The following is a 16,817-nucleotide window of genomic DNA, read 5'->3' as shown; positions in this document are numbered from 1 at the left end:
TTTCCTTTAGGAGCAGCACTGGTCCCATATGGTCTACCATGTATTAGAGAACTGTTCCGCTTTCTTATCTCACTCACCAACCCTCATGACCGCCACAACTCTGAGGTGATGATCCACATGGGGCTGCAGCTGCTAACTGTTGCCCTAGAATCAGCACCCATTGCAAACTGCCAGTCCCTCTTGGGACTTGTGAAGGAGGAGTTGTGCCGGCACCTATTTCAAGTGAGTCTGGCTTATGCTAGCATGGCATATGGCACTGGGGAGTCAGATACTAATTTGCATCAGAGTCTATCAGAATTTAGTATTCTGAGCTTTGGCAGGTCTCACTCTTCAATTAAGCTCTCTGCTGCATTGCAATAAAAGTTCTGAATTGCACCAGTGAAACAGTGCTGTTGCAAAGCCAGAAGGGTTGTCATGTGCTGCTTTCTTCAGACCAGGGCCAAGAAGGATGAAGGTAATTTGAATGAACTGTTACTGTGGGGCAACACTGTGTTTTGATATAATTGGTTTTGATGTAATTATGGATGCAGGTTACCAGCTTAGTAGTAGGCAGAACATTTGGTGTACCAAGCTGTTAATTGCACAACGACCATCTCAGAGGCAAGTCTTCTCCCAGGTTCTTTCACCACTAAAAAGATCTGTGGACTTGGCAAAAGAACAAAGTTGTACTAAGAACAGTGTTACCACAAGCAGAAGAGAATTAAGTATATTCATCCTCACTAGCAAAAAGTGAAACCAGGAGGTTGAATAAGGGCTTGTTTTTTGAAACACTATTGCTATGGGAGGCAGTGTGTGGGTCTCAAGGCTGTTGCAGGTGATGCCTGCAGTGCCACAGTACTGCTGCTTATAGAACATCATCATGACTAGCCTTCATAATTTTTAATGTTGTTTTTTTGTTTTGTTTCTTACTCAGCTACTAAGTGTTGAACGGCTCAATCTGTATGCAACTTCCCTCAGGGTGTGCTTTCTTCTCTTTGAGAGCATGAGAGAGCATCTGAAATTCCAACTGGAGGTGAGTTTTTTGACTCACTGGGTGCCTAGTAATAATTTATTGGGCTTTGATTAAATGCATATAGCTAGGCGGTAAGATAAAGTCTAAGTATCAATTTACCTTTTTATAAATGACTCAGTGGGTTTTGGGTAGGCTGTGTAGGACTTTTATTGTTGAATAATAAAACATCTTTGAGATAGGTGTACTGCACTGCCTACCTTCATACTGTTGGGGTTTTTTTAGAACAGAGAATTCAGGTGCACTGAGTGGCAGAATTATTTGAAACATTTCTGCAACCTCCTTCAGAATAAGCTATCCTTAAAGACCGAGTGTCATGTGGGAAGATGAAGCTTAAATCTATTTTTGTAGTCCTCAAAGCTATTCACTGTCCTGCTTTCTTTTTTTCTTTTCTTAAACTGAGCTGCCCTGTGTTTCTGCCAGATGTATGTCAAGAAGCTGATGGAAATAATCACTGTGGAAAACCCAAAGATGCCCTATGAAATGAAGGAGATGGCTTTGGAGGCCATTGTTCAGCTGTGGAGGATTCCCAGTTTCGTGACGGAGCTCTACATTAACTACGACTGTGACTACTACTGCGCCAACCTCTTCGAGGAGCTCACCAAGCTGCTCTCCAAGGTGCTGGCCATGGGCCGGGGGCTGCCGGGGGTGGGAGGGGGCAGTGGGGTGCTGGAGGGGAACCCAGTAACTCGGAACAAGGGTCAGTGCTGGTGCAGAGCTTAAGAATTGGAGTAGTTGAAAGATTCGGGGTGAGTAGTCTTGTAGAGATGAAGGCAGCCATTTAACATTTGGAAGCAGAAGAGAATAGCCATGATTCTTTAATAATGTCAGAGCAGCTAAGCTGTTAAGTATATGCTAGAAGGCCTTGTATGAAAAGCTTAGGGTGCTCTGTCATATGCTTTAGGCTTCCCCAAGCTGGGGGAAGACTTCCTTCCCCCTTTATGGTCAGAGAGAGGCATGCAAGTTGACGATTCTTACATTTTATTTCCCAGAATGCCTTCCCAGTTTCTGGACAGCTGTATACTGTCCATCTGCTGTCTCTGGAAGCATTGCTGACAGTGATAGATAGCACTGAGGCACATTGCCAGGCCAAAGTGCTGAGTAACATACATCAACAAGAGAAGGAGGTTGTCAAATCCAGCCCAGAAACCATGAACAGCACCAAAGAAACGAGCAATAGTAAGATCTCTTTCTTTGATATTTTGGTATTAAACTTTAGTCTTGTGCTAAACTTGCAGATCTCATTTTGGTAGTTGACATAGTAAGCTCCTTAAGTATATGTTTTCAGTCTTCCTGTTGCATGCTTTATAACTACATGCTGATGTTAATAACCTTGTTATTTGTAAAATCTGCAGATACTAAAATGTGCCCCTCACGTGAAGCTTTATATAAAGACTGTGTCAAGACTGGCAGTCGCAACAGAAGGAGGGCATGCCATGTAGACAAAACACTGAGGAATCACAGTCACTGGGGGGAGCTCCTTTGAACAGGCATATGTTCAGTTTAGAGTGATCAGTTCATTTCTCTGTTGCTAGCTTTTTCCTTGGTTTATGCGTTTGTTTATGCATGGAGTTTTTAACTTCTACAGATAATGAGAGAGTACTCAGTGAGGGAAGATCCTCCACTGCAGTCTCAGAGCCTGCTGGGGCATGTCCTCCCACCAGTGGGTGCCTTATGGCTGACCAGATGAAGGAGAGCTGCATGGAACTGGAAGGAGGAAGCGAGGCAGGTAATAGTCTCTGTGGTACCCTGGTACTCTGAGTGTGCGTATGCTGAGAATGGTCCTGACATTTGCTGACTGGTCCTGCTCTGCTATAGACCACTGTAGCTATTGTGTGTTCAAAATCAGAAGGAGGTATGTGGTGAATATTTATTATGTGTGTGCTATATATGCCTACTATTAAATTTCTCCTAGGAGGGGTTTAGATCTGGTGGGTCACTTTGGGGCAGAAGTGTGAAGTTCATACAGGTGTTTAGTATTTTTAAGGCAGTCAGGAGTTCTCCAGGGGATCAGTAATGCAAGTAGTCAGAACAGCCAGAAAATTAAATCTTGTGGATGTGTGAAACTGTCCAGGACAAAAAGAGGATGGGAGGAGTGTAGTAATTGAATAATAGGAGTGTGACTGCCATTTGCAGGGCAGCATATTGCAACAAGACTCCATGACTGAAAGTTATGATGGGACACTAGTGGGCTGAGTGTTACTCTGGGGATAGTTTTAACTATAATGATGCTTTGTCCTTCTAGCTGAGAAGAGTATCCCCAGGAAACCTACTCGATTTTCTTGTATCCTTCCAAGCCCTCAGGAACTTATGCAGATTAAGAACAAAAAGAAGGTATGATTTGGAATATACTACAAATGCATCTTTGAGTGTTCTCCTTGCTTCTGATCTCATGTGGGCTTTGCGTAACTGGTCATACCTTAGAAATTTTGAGTTCTAGTCTCCCACGATAAGAATTAAATAGTCAGTCACTGAAAACCCTGCTACGCTGCAGAGGCAGCAGTGATTATCTGTTCTGGTTTAGTTTTGCTAAAAGTTGCAAGAGGTGCTGGGGAAATTCTGTGGCACAATTTGTATGCTGGGTCCATCAGATTTCTGGGTTGGAAAGTTGCTGCATCTAGTTTGCATTATATGGAAATAGTCAGGTACTTTCATCAAAAAGGGCAGGTTCCCTACTGTTACCAAAGCTGTAAACAGGGAGCATACCAAGAGGCCCATAGTAGAAATGAACAGTCTAGGCTGCTATTCTGATTTGTTTATTCCTGTGTTTTCTTTATCATAAGGATGACTGGAAAGATTGTCTTGATTGTGGCAAAGCCATTCTTTGTCTAAATGTCTGTTTCTTTAAAACTCATTAATCCAAGTCACAGTCTAAACTTCGTCAGCTTTCCATTCCCTGAGTGGTTCCAGTCTAGGTCTAATGTTGGCAGGAGGTGCTCCATGCTGATGGCTTTTGTATTTATCTACTGTTCTGTGTCAAACATCAAGTGCTGGCCTGCTTGTTCACCTCCAGAGAGAGGATGAACATGATATCTACATTCTCTATGGATTACATGGGACTGTTTTTTTTGGCTAGGGTTTGGGTTTGTTTTTTTCTCTATTCACTGATGTTCTTTGTACAGATTTTGTTCACTTTGCACAACATATACGTGAGGTAGATTAGGTTATTTAGGAAGTAAGAGATTACTAAATTTCAGTATGAAGATGACACATATTCTGGATGAAACATGAGTGGCCGTAATAGTTGTTGGGTAAGGAGCCAGATGATACAGTGGAAGAATAAAGTAATGGATTTGAACATTTCATTTATGTTAAAGAGAAGGTTTTGATTTGTACCTGACTAAAAGGCTTCTGACTTCTGTCTCCAGTGTAAGTGTTTTTATTTTACATTGTTATAAGGGAGCAGTGGTCATATTTGTGGTCATATTTGTTTAAACTTACTTAAACAAAAACACTGAAGAAAGTACAACAGATCTCTTTCTACTGCTGTGCTCATCTGTGCTTTGTGATCTGCTGTGGCAGTCTCTGGATCTGAATGTAATTTAAGGCATTGGTTTCCCTCTAGAAATTCTGCTACAGTACTTAAGAACTTGGTTCTTCACCTACAACACAGTGCTGCAGTGGGATAATGCTGACTGGCTTCCCAAGCCACAAGGATAGTGGGGGGAAGTGATTGTCAGCATAGTCTTCAAAGGAACCACTGAGTTTCGGCATTAGCTAATTTCTAATAAATGAATATTGATTTAGTTACACTTTCATTTGTAATCCTTTGCGTTAAATCTAGCTTTTGTGGCAACTTTGCTGATGGACTTTGTGAAAGTCCATTGTTGAGAAGGGAGCTTGCATGGAGTGCTTCCACTGTTCCAAGCGAAAACCTCTGATAATACTGCAGCTTTACTGTGCTGGAAAACAAGGATAGGAGTCAAGAGCATTGCCAGTGGCTGAGTTTCCTTAAAAACAGTTCCAGGTGGTCCTAGAAAAAGGGTAGTGCCTTACACTGCCGCAGAGGGCAGAAAGACGTTCATAAATCTGTTAGTTTGCCCAGGGAAAATCCTTTCCTGACCCTAAATCTGCTAATGGTTTCATCCTAAGCATGTAAACAGGGCACACCAAACACTCAGCTGTAGTAATGTTGATGCTGGCATGGCACCAGCATGTTGTGCTTCCTTTAACCTCTGAAGTACTAAACATTACAACAGGTGGAAGGAGGAAAAAAGATAAATAAAAGCAGATAACAAATCACGCATCAAATGGAAAGTTTTCTTTGACATTTCCAAAGGTAGTGACCAGAAGCTCAGAAGCATAGCACTGACATGATTATAAATGCAGTGCAAACTGCCGGCAGTCTTCCAGGTGGTCTTAAGAAGTATAACCAGTCCATAGAATACCCTAGGGCTTAGGTTGCAGGATTTACAGCTGAACAGAAATGCTGCTAGCGTCATACAGTCCCTTCAGGCCTGTTATACCAGGGCAGCACATGGTTGTTGGTTTTTTTTATGCCCTCACTGGGTCCTTGTGCGCTCTGTGCTGTTTCAGGGTCTGTATTTTGCTGCAATTTGAGGATGTCACACAAGCAGGGAAGCAACGAACAGGGGGCTGGTGGCTTCTGAGGTACTAAGAAACCCAGGGGAGCTAGTAATCATGATGGTCACGAATTTAGTTCACTAGGTCATCGCTAGCAGTTTGATCGTGATAGGAGCTAACAGGGAACTGACATTTATTCTGGTGCCTTAGTAAAGTTCATACAGTTGTTTGTGCTTTTGGTTTTTCTGAACACCACCAAGAACGTTCAGTTAACCCTTTCTTAGTCAGGTGTATTAATACACTGTGACTTTGGTACAGTCTAGTTTCCTAAAATAAGAATGAAGCAGGGCATAATAGCTGACTTCCCTTAAAACCAAAAATGCATCTGCTCTTCCCAGTTGACAGGTAGCTTTGTCATGCCAGAATACCAGGTGTTCCTGGGACCATGTCTCACTAACAGAATGTTTTCTCGTTTTCTGGTTTAAGCTTTTGCAGTACTTCTTCCTTGCACCTGCTGAATAAGTGCTAAGGATTCTTACTGCATGTCTGCTGGCACTGAGGTAGCATAAAAACACCAGGAGCTAAAGGGTACAGAAGAGGGCATGGAGCAGTGTTGCTGTTGCAACTGGGTAGAGCTGATCTTGCCACATGTCTGGGGTTCATCAGAGACCCTCCTCTGCTCTGTTTACACACTAGAGCAGGTGGGGCATTTTGGGTATCAGAGCTAATATCTCGGTGAAATGTCAGAGCTTTTCCAAGATGGCAGCTCATGCTTGCTCTGTCCAGTATTATTTGGTAGTGAATCCTTGTGATGAATGCAGGTTTTCTGGCCTTGGTCAGCCTTTTTCCTGGATTACTCAGTACAATAAACTTGATCATGGAATAAACATTTCTACTTCGCTTTTGGTTCAAATACCAAGAACAATCTAAAGTAAGAAATGCACTTCAAGCTTGTAATTACCAGAATGTCTCCTTCAGCTCCTGATAACCGGCACAGAGCAGTTCAACCAAAAGCCAAAGAAAGGGATACAATTTCTGCAGGAGAAGAACCTTCTTGCCACCCCCATTGACAACAATGAGGTGGCCAGGTGGCTGCGGGAAAATCCTCGCCTTGACAAAAAGATGATTGGGGAATTTGTAAGCGACCGTAAGAACATAGACTTGCTGGAAAGCTTTGTTGGGTGAGTATCTTTCTCTGTAAAGACTGGAGAGACGATTACATACATAATCACCTGTATGATTGTTTACTTTCTTTTGTTGGTTTTTTTTGCCTGTTCATGGTATTTTATTTTTTTTTCTCCTCACCCTCCACTCTTTACTGTCTGTCCTCTGTGAAATCTGGTGTTCTGATGCTGCAGCAAACAAAATTGTAGTCAGTGAGTTTATCCTACCTTTCCCATCCTGTTCCAGTTTCTCATTACGTTTCCTTCTTCTTGCAGGACTTTCAGCTTCCAAGGCTTAAGGCTGGATGAAGCTTTGAGACTTTATCTAGAGGCCTTCAGATTACCGGGAGAGGCACCTGTAATCCAGAGACTGCTGGAAGCCTTCACAGAACATTGGAGGGTGTGTACTTGGTGGGCAGAAAGCTCAAAACTGCATTCATTCTTGAGCATCTGCTTGCCGTGATGGACATGTCAGATCCGACTGCCTGTATAAGCTTACTGTGCCCTGCAGGCAGCAGCTGTTGTTTTGTAGATGGCAGTGGCACATAGATTTTGAGGTGCTTTGTGGGAGCTGGAGCCAGAATCTTGGGTTTTTAGTTGTCCCAGAGGTACTTCAGTACCGTGGGTAAGAAAACGGCTGTCTCGAGTCACTGATATCACCCTTCCTGTAGGACTAATTTGTGCATACATTTGCCTTTCAGAAATCAAATGGATCCCCATTTGCCAATAGTGATGCCTGCTTTGCCCTGGCCTATGCAGTTATTATGCTGAACACTGACCAGCACAACCATAATGTCCGCAAGCAGAATGTCCCTATGACTCTGGAGGTGGGTGTGATCTGTGCAGGCACCTGTCTTCTCTGGCTTTGCTAGCAGTGTAGTACCTGTCTTTATCTCAGTGGCATTCTCTGTTTTTTTTCCCTGGCATCCATTGCTCATGTAGACAATAAGCTGGTGTGCAGCACTGAAGTTGAGTACGGTTGGAGAGGGGAGCTGTGGGCAAGGGACAGTCTGAAGAAACACAGGCTTAGCAGAAAACTTGCTGAGCTTGTCAAGAGGCTTCTGTGTGTGTGAGCAAAATGTATCCTAAGACACAATAAGAATGAGAAGATTGTTGAACCGCTGTGGATTTCTGGAGAGTTCAGGTCCTGTGAGTGTCAGTGCAGTGGTACAGACCTGTCATTCTGGTGTCTCGCCTCAGCTAAGCCAGTATTACGTTTCCTTGTGAGCAGAGACAGGGGTTGCTGCACACTACTGCCACTAAGAAAAGTATTTAGTCTTTGAGGCTACATGTTGAAGAACACAGGAAAATCTCCTTCTGGTCTCATGAACAAGTGGACTACTGATCCTAGCCACACAGTTCAAGCTGGAGATATTAGGAATTAATGTTGATGTAACCTTTTTCAGGAGTTTCGAAAGAACCTGAAAGGTGTGAATGGAGGCAAAGACTTTGAACAGGACATATTGGAAGACATGTACCATGCCATCAAGTAAGAGTCTATCATCTTCTATGCAGAGGGAAAACTCGAGTTGTTTGGTGTGTGAGACCTTTGGAGAGTATGGAGAGACACTCACTGATCACATGCCTGTTTGCCTCAAACTAACTTCCAGCTCCATGTGGGGCTGTGGTAACAAGCCTGTCACAGTGATTGCACTGGTTTTGTAACTATGGATTCTTGCCATGGTATTTTAATCCACAGAGCTTAAGCTAAAGTTAAAAAATGTCATGCCTTCTATCAACATGCAAAAGAACGGCTGAGCAAGATGAGCACACGTGAAATGCTATATCTAAGAAGGCTCAGTTATCCAGGCCAGCCCTTTGGTTTTCTTTAGAATTTTTAACGTAGTACTAGAGGTAGTATCTCATCCCCAGGACAGCACTCGTGCCCTGACATAACATGTCCAGGTCTCAGTCTCGTATGTTCTGCTTTGAGCTCTTCATATGAGGCTGCTGTTTGCACCAATCTCTTTTGCCACTCCTGAAGCTCTTGGCGCACTGATCAGTATTTGAGGAGAATTCCTGGTAGCTGAGGCCCTTGTGTGCACACTAGCTCTGGGCTGAGATCTTTAATAACAGCTCAGAAATCTAGCCTGTCAGTAAATCCAGGCCCAGACAATTTGAAGCTGAGAGGATTACATCTCTGAGGAGACAGGATGCAACTCTCAATCTCAGCTGATTTCAGTCTGCAGTGGCAGGCAGCGGCTCGTGCTGGAAACAGGGCAGTGTGATTAGGCTGACCCTCCCTTTTGAGCCTGCTCTGGGAAGATTGGGATGCTGCCTGTACTGAATATCCAGAAATTCTTCCAAGAGGTAGCTCTAGCTTTCAAATAGACCTCTAGTTTTGATTGGCCTCTCTCCCCTGAGAGTGTTCTTAATATTTTGAGTAGCACCCTGAGAATGTCTTTATATCTCTCAGTTATATAGTACCTCTGTCCATCTATTCCCCTTATCCTGCCTTCACCAGATACTTTGGCTTTTTCAGTATGTTCTATGGCTAAAGCAATTGGTGTGTCATTTCAGTATCGCTCCATGTCAGATGGATTGCCCCAGTGTCATAGTTGAGATTGAAGGGCTCTTTGTTTTCTTTGTATTATTAGGGGGAAAAAAATCAGACTGTAATCTGTACAGAGTAGTACATGATTTCAGCGGGACCTCAGCATTTCACTTTTGAGCACAATTTCGTTTCCTGAGACTTTTCAAGTAAACCCAATCATGTGCTTCTGTTAATATTAATCAAATATGTATTCTTATTAAAAATATGCTGTTGACTGCAAACTTACTTTCCTATATAATCTCGGTCATTATTGCTCTTGTCAAAAATAGGCAGGCACCTGAAACTGAGAAAAGCTTATTTCTTATGCATAAATCAAGAGGGGTTTTTATAGTTGTTGTTAGCACATGAAAATTGCTGCTTTGGCGACTGAAGCACATTATTTTTTGATTGTTGCAGAAAGACCTACTTTTCAGATTGGCTGCAATCCACTATTCTTAGTAGATTTGAGACTCTTGTTCAATTAATTGGTCATTTGCAGAGGATTATCAGTTACATATGCAATGTTACCCAAGTCTAGGGATTATGTAATTAAGCTTGATATATTTATATATCCTGGGATTGCAAGTACTTCTTGGCATTTATCATAATTGTTTTATTATTGTATAGCTTTAACCCAGTTAGAATAAGGAGCTGGTACCCTCATTATGAATCACCCATCATACATTTGGTTTCTTACTTTGTTTTTAATTTTGTACTACTTGTCTTTCTGATATTTGATGTTGGCATAATATGAATATTTGCATTATTTGTCTAGAAAGATACTTATGCCTACTGTTGACTGCAGTGGTTATAGCAATGTTTTATTAATTTTTCTTTTATCTGGAAGTAGAGCTATGCAGAGCACTCTGACAAAGTGAGAGTTGGGGTGGGAAGTTGAAGCTATACCAGTGTGCTGTCCAAAATTTCCCATCATGTAACTGCAGTACGTGTTGCGTTTTGCACTTGGTAGTGTTAGGTAGCTGCTTCTTCAGTACTGTCCTTAAGTGTTTTCTGCTGGGTGCTGCTGAGAGCCAGCAGACTTGATATCCAGGATATCTAAGAGGGTCAGGGGAACCAGGCAGGCCTAGGAAAATAGAATGTTTCAGGAGCTGGCAAAACACTCCAAAGTAGGTATCACTTAGTTTTGAGACCATGTAATTAAAGGCACTGTGTAAATGTTAAGTTTGGATCAGGATGAACAGTTCAACCTTTCTGCCTTCCTTCCTTGTAGAAATGATGAGATAGTGATGCCAGAAGAACAGACAGGCCTGGTAAAGGAAAACTATATCTGGAATGTCCTGCTACATCGTGGTGCCACTGATGAGGGAATATTTCTCCACGTGCCTCCTGGAAGCTATGATCATGATCTCTTCACGATGACGTGGGGGCCAACCATCGCAGCACTTTCTTATGTTTTTGACAAGAGCTTAGAAGAAACAATCATCCAGAAGGCTATCTCTGGTTTCAGGTAACTCTTGCCTTCATTAAGACCTGGAAAAGTTCAAGTGTGGCCATTGTCCTCCGTTTACCTGCTGGAGACATCACAGCAATTGAAGAGCATTTTATTGTGACCTGTGGTCCTTTAGTTTTGTTCTGTCATTTGTATTGATTCATCCCATCTTGGCCTCTCTTGGTTGCCACTCACTGTTTGGCTTGACTGCTCTGTTGTAATAAATCAAAGTGCCTGGGGTATGTATTTTTGAACTCCAACCTGGTTACATTTAAAAGACCTGCTGACATAGCTGTGCTGCATGGTACTGAGGAGAAAAATGTCACTTTTAACTTGCACAGTGATGCTGGCATAATCCCTATATATGAATAAAACCTCTCATGTGTACGAAGCTATAACTGTGGCTGAATGGGATGGGGGATTTTTTTTTTATTTTTTCTTTCCTAGATGACCAGTATTAAAAGAAATCAAACTGGAACAATCTTTGGTCCGGTCCTGCTTAGATCCAGACCAAATGATGCCTTAAGCATAGTTTTAAAGCTCTGTTAATATACTGCTGTAGCCATGATCTGTTGGAAACTAGACCTTCAACACTACTGCCAATCTCAGCAACTCTCTCTTCTGTCAAGGCAAGAGATTAGGTGTATTGGCTTAGGTGTGAGTGGTCTGTCTGTTTAGACTTGCTTCTTGAAAGTGATCCTGTGGACAAATATCACGATGTATGAATGAGAATTGAGATTATTTGAGGGATAATAGTATTCAGCATTCATTATGAGTGGGTGAAGAGAAACGTCTAAAATGTGAACGGAGAGGCTCTCTGATTTGCTGTCTGGTAGACAGACTTGTCTGTGCTGACTAACTACATAATTTTCTGTTTTCTTCTTTCCCCAGGAAATGTGCAATGATTTCTGCTCACTATGGCCTTAGTGATGTGTTTGACAATCTCATAATTTCTCTCTGCAAGTTTACAGCCCTCAGCAGCGAGGTAAGTTTGCAAGGAGGGGAAAGAAGCATGGGTTTTAGTATATCAGAGCTATCTTCCTCTATTAAACAGTAATACTTGCTTATTTTAGTTATCACTATATCTGTAGGTTTCTATCAGCCTCTGCCTAGAGTTTTCTGGAAGAGGCAATGAAAAGTGTATAAATGAAGTAGGATTTCCATAGGACACGTTGAAATACACACGTTTCCTTCTCCTCACTCACAAGTGGCAGTGCAGAGCAGAATGCCAAGATGCAGAGGAGACTTAGATCTCCCTGCAATCAAGACAGTGATCATCCATGATCCTGAGCAAGTTTATGCATTTCAGCTATTGAATATTTAGTTATAGGCCTTATGCAGTGCCAAGAGGGACTGTTTTGTGAGCTGTTCTTCAAAGTGTGGGGGCTGTGCACCCACCCAGCGTAAAGGGTTTAGAAAAACAAATGGTTTGAATTGTTGGACGATACATGGAGTCTTGGTAATAAAATCAGCTGTTAGCCCCAGTTTTGGCAAGCCCTGAAGACCATTTCCATGGGTTGTACTGCGGGAATAAGTTCAAGGTACAGTGGTTAGTGTGAGCTTTTTTTTTTTTTTTTGCCTAGATCTGTTTGTGTGCTACAGTATCAGCCTGTTTTTCCCCAAGGCGTTTGGTAGCGTGTGGCAGACTACTAAGGAGCTAAGTGCTAAGGAGAAAATGACAGCAATTCCTTTAAAAGGTCAGAACTTGCAAAGAATCTCACAGCATTGCTCTGAGAACCAGTGCAAGATTCACAGTGAGCAGAACAGAATTGCCACACATACAAAAAAAAAGGGAAACAAGATCATTCAAGACTGAAAGCACGGGAGTAAAAAGGCCAAGACAGGTGATACTTTTAAATCCCTTGAAGGGATCGCAAAAAGGCAACAGTCCTGCAAATTAATCCAGCTAATGGAATTGGACTGCAGGGAAATGGGATTGTTTGGACTGAATGCTTTGGATCACTTGCATTCTAGCATTGGTAGCAGTAAAAATGTACCAGGGTGACTATTAAAAGACGAAGAAATCCCAAGCAGTGAGGTTGCCTTAGATTCCCTCTTCCTCCGCAGCTCACAACAGTGAAGATGAAATACTTGATCGTCTCCAGGCATACCAGACCTTGAGACTACCACTAGATAACACACACAGAGGAATGTCTGCCATGAAACAACTGTTGGACACAGATTTACACAGTTAGAAACAACTAGACTAAGCCCTCAGAGGCACCAGCTATTGCCAGCTGCATCCCATCTAGTTGTGACACTTGAGACTGGAATCTGGAGCACTCCGAGGTTTGTGTAAATTAAGCAAGCATGTCTTTTGGTGATGATGTAGAGAATCAGGGACTTCTGGATTTGAAGAAGGCCCTAAGTTCTTATCTTTGGCCAGATTCCAAGTGCACCAATTACTTTCTGTTGTCCTGAATTCCTGTAAGGCTTGGAGACAGTAGTGGGATATGGCAACTGAACAAATATTTGAAAGACAGTCTGGTGAAAGGGGAGAAGGAGGGGCTGTCTTCAGGACCTGAGGAGACAAAACAAAGAGCAACTGTTAGAAAGCAAGGGAAGAACATCAAAGTATCACTTAGCTGCTAGTCGCTTCCCAGGCCAGATCATCCTGGTGATCATCCTGTCCGAGCACTGCAATTGCTATGCCTGGCCACTTTGGCTGGAAGAACAGGAATGGAAAGAAACAGGGGCTGGGGGGGGGGAGGGGGGATTAAGTGTGTTAGGAAGAAAAAGTGCCCCACTTCTTGATCTACAGTTAAAACTCACACTGACTCAGCGTATAAGTAGTAGTAGTAGTTTTGGCGGCAGCATGTACTTGATTGGTTTCAATGACTTGGCACGCTTTTTGTGTTTTGAAAAGCTGTGAGTGCGTTTAACAGATTATGGGGAATTGTGATCCAGTAATTGGCAGAGACAGCATGTCAGGGTTCATCACTCTTACTTTGAATCTTGTTAAGTAGTGGTAGGGGTAGCTTTGCAAGTCAGTAATGATCCAGCCATAGTTTCCTTCTCTAACAGTAGAGCAGAGTAATTGCTGCTTCCAGAAGAGATGTGGTACTTTTTGTAGAAGGCTTTGATCATGGAGTGAGTTCCCATAGCAGAATAAATTAGTGTTAGTGAGTTTTCAGCAGGCACTTTCAGTATGTTCTGTATTGCTGTTGTCCTTGGAGATCTTATATCAAAGTGTTTCAGTGATTCAGCTTGTATCAGGTAAGCCGTCTTGTCCTTGTTTTTGTGCAAAGTTGAATGTGAGCTGAGGAGTTATCCAAGCATCATACACAGAATTGTTGTCTTTCCTATAACCAGTTCTGAACAGCCTGCCCTAATTTGTCTTGAAAAGAAAACATCTCTTACTGACAGATTGCCACCCCCTCTTCTTTCCTGCAGTCTATTGAGAACCTACCCACTGTTTTTGGAAGTAATCCCAAGGCCCATATTGCAGCAAAGACTGTGTTTCATTTGGCCCATCGCCATGGTGACATTCTGCGGGAGGGCTGGAAAAACATCATGGAGGCCATGCTACAGCTTTTCCGAGCAGAGCTGCTGCCCAAGGCCATGGTGGAGGTAATAACAGCTGGCCTGCGGGTAATTGAAGAGCAGGGGAGTGGGAAGCCAGTTTTTCATAGAACCAGTTCAAAGAGGAGAGTTCTCTTGCAAAGGCCTGGCTTCGGTAAAGCGTGTGCAGAGCTAGAAAGCCTGCAAAGGGTGTAGCATTTGAGTTATGTGCAGGCTCCAGCTTCTTTTGTAGGGTTTTGGGTTTTTCTCGCATTACTGTTTGTTACATTTGAGAAATTCTAGCATTCATTTCACTTGAACAGATTTTGAATATTGTGCAGAAGAAGGACATGCTTATAGGCATGAAGTATTAGAGCACAGCATTGGTATGGCCAGATGGGGGTGACACTTTACTGGGCGTCTTCACTGGGGGTGAAGAGCTGAGGGTGACTGCCAAACACATGGGCAGCTGGGTGCAGTGTTTCAGCACCAAGTGGAACTTCATGGGCTCGGTGGGGAAGGCTACAAAGAAGTAGACAATTGATCATGTATGTGTTCTGGTCTGTCTTCCAGGTTGAAGACTTTGTGGATCCTAATGGCAAAATCTATTTGCAACGTGAGGAGACACCATCTAACCGGTGAGTACTGTAGATGGCCCAGGCAGTCTTTTTCATACCAAAGCTGGAGAATAATACAATTTCTTGTTTCCTCACTGATGCTGGTGTCTTCTGATTTGCAGTGGTGAATCTACAGTGCTGAGTTTTGTTAGTTGGCTCACCCTTAGTGGGACAGAGCAATCTGGTATGAGGGGGCCATCTACGGAGACACAGGAGGCAAAGCGAGCGGCTCTGGAATGCATAAAGGTAACATACAGGCTGTAAAAGAACCTCCTTTTCCTGGTGGTGACAGTACTGTGTGGATAATGGGCAACAGCAGCATAAATACGCATGCTTCTAGGCAGTATTGCAGGTTCCAGAGGACTTGAAAATTGCAAGAAACTACAGAGGCACCTATCTGCGTTGACAGCTAAAGGGTCTTATGTGCTGCTGTGCACAAATGCAGTAACGCATGAATACAGGAATGAGTCCCCACAAGAGGCTGGGATCTGCCCCTGGCTTCACAGTAAATTCTCAAATGCCTAATGTTTTCCAAGACAGTGTTAAGGCATATGGTGCCAGCAAATGCTGAACCTAGGGTTTGAGCAGTGTGTGGACAGAGGAGTTATCTGCTAAAATCTGTCTAGCACAGATCAGGTCTGATAAAGGTAACTGATGTTAAAGGAGTGAACTAGCTGGCAGGAATTTTCCTCCAGGTAATTGTGTTAAAGCCACTATCTGTATCTTTCCTGGGAACAAACTGCTTCTGGAGAATGTTTGTATGCCTTCCCCATCCCCCAGATGCCTAGTCCTGTCTTGTATCTTTTGCAGCAATGTGATCCTGAGAAGTTGATCACAGAAAGCAAATTCCTTCAACTTGAATCCCTCCAGGAGCTCATGAAGGTGAGAGAAATACTGGGCAAGGGATTGAACTGGTGATGGAAGAAGTATGCTGCGCATGATAATGGATATGTGCTGTGTACTTGTCTAGCTCCTCTGTCCCCAGAGGAAGTCTTGGACCTTTCTGGGATATGAAACCAGTCATTAGTTTAGCTGTTACATGTAACTTCTGTGCTGGCAGCCACAATTGCTTTCGTAGTAGAGGAAAACATTAAATTGTGGAATGCATTCTAAAAGCCTTGAGGAGGTCAAGGTAAGTGTTTGCAAATATGTGTGGCTTTGTAGGAGCTTAAGGTTTTTCTTCTTTCCTGGTGTGCTGTGTGCCTAATGAGAACATTCTAAAAGGCCACTTTAGAGGCAAGAGCTGTGCAGATTTATTTCGACTGTGTGCTTCTAGGCAGCATGGTTCCTGGCTGCTGTGGGAGCCCTAACAAGGCTGAACTCACTAGCCTTTAGGCTAGAGAACTTCATCTTGCTGGGGGAGGGTAGTTACTTACCTGGTTCTAGTAGTGGCTTCTCAGGCTACTGTGGAGTGTGAGACCACTCCAGAGTGTGGAACAAATCTGGCCGCTGCTCACCATTTCCAAAAGCAAAAAGTGCAGTGCAGCCCTTGCAGGGATGCTGTGTGGCTCCTTGAAGCACAAGTGCCCTTTCCCTTCAGGCTGCTGTAATTGCAGTTCACTGGCCTCATCAATAGGGTGCGTGACGCTATTGAGACTTGTGCTAAAACAAAAGGTTTATTTGTCAAAGTTTGCTGCAGAGGTTCAGAAGAATAGGTATTGAGCTTCAAAATAAAGATGCTAAATGAGTAAACCCCAAAGAACAATATTTAAAACAGCTAAAGCAGAACTTTCTGTTTGGATCACACAAAGACCACTATGTTGCTGGCCCACTGTACAATCTCAGTTCTGGGGAAACATTTTGCTCTTACCCCTTTTATGTCAGGAATTCTCCCTTCATATACAAGCTGATGGCTTGAGGGGAATAGTTCCAGTATTTGTAGTCATTCCTAGGTATGTCTGCCTTTTCTGTGCTTCACGTGTTCCTAGCCAGCAGCTGCTGGCTTTCAGAATTCCTCTCCATCTGAGAGACTGTCACAGTTCAACATCTTTTAAGTTCACACTGCGTGTCGCATAATAAA

The 16,817-nt window shown here is 43.1% G+C and overlaps 1 protein-coding gene across 3 annotated transcripts in view; it reads left to right on the top strand.

Moving 5' to 3' along the window:
- GBF1 (golgi brefeldin A resistant guanine nucleotide exchange factor 1) overlaps positions 1-16,817 on the top strand; it is a 109,956-nt gene that overhangs the window by 83,357 nt on the left and 9,782 nt on the right. For all 3 annotated transcript variants that reach the window (XM_055816159.1, XM_013296947.3, XM_055816168.1), the window contains 16 exons: positions 11-222; positions 914-1,012; positions 1,433-1,627; positions 2,002-2,188; positions 2,598-2,738; positions 3,255-3,343; positions 6,512-6,714; positions 6,973-7,096; positions 7,398-7,523; positions 8,103-8,185; positions 10,461-10,697; positions 11,571-11,664; positions 14,073-14,249; positions 14,754-14,818; positions 14,920-15,043; positions 15,608-15,679. In XM_055816159.1, the coding sequence (XP_055672134.1) occupies positions 11-222; positions 914-1,012; positions 1,433-1,627; positions 2,002-2,188; positions 2,598-2,738; positions 3,255-3,343; positions 6,512-6,714; positions 6,973-7,096; positions 7,398-7,523; positions 8,103-8,185; positions 10,461-10,697; positions 11,571-11,664; positions 14,073-14,249; positions 14,754-14,818; positions 14,920-15,043; positions 15,608-15,679 (2,228 nt within the window). The remainder of the gene's footprint in view (positions 1-10; positions 223-913; positions 1,013-1,432; positions 1,628-2,001; positions 2,189-2,597; positions 2,739-3,254; positions 3,344-6,511; positions 6,715-6,972; positions 7,097-7,397; positions 7,524-8,102; positions 8,186-10,460; positions 10,698-11,570; positions 11,665-14,072; positions 14,250-14,753; positions 14,819-14,919; positions 15,044-15,607; positions 15,680-16,817) is intronic.

This window comes from Falco peregrinus, chromosome 1 (genome assembly GCF_023634155.1).
Source record: "Falco peregrinus isolate bFalPer1 chromosome 1, bFalPer1.pri, whole genome shotgun sequence".
Lineage (NCBI taxonomy): Eukaryota > Metazoa > Chordata > Aves > Falconiformes > Falconidae > Falco > Falco peregrinus.
Note: the sequence above shows the minus strand (reverse complement) of the source record. Positions and strands in the feature narration are given on the sequence as shown.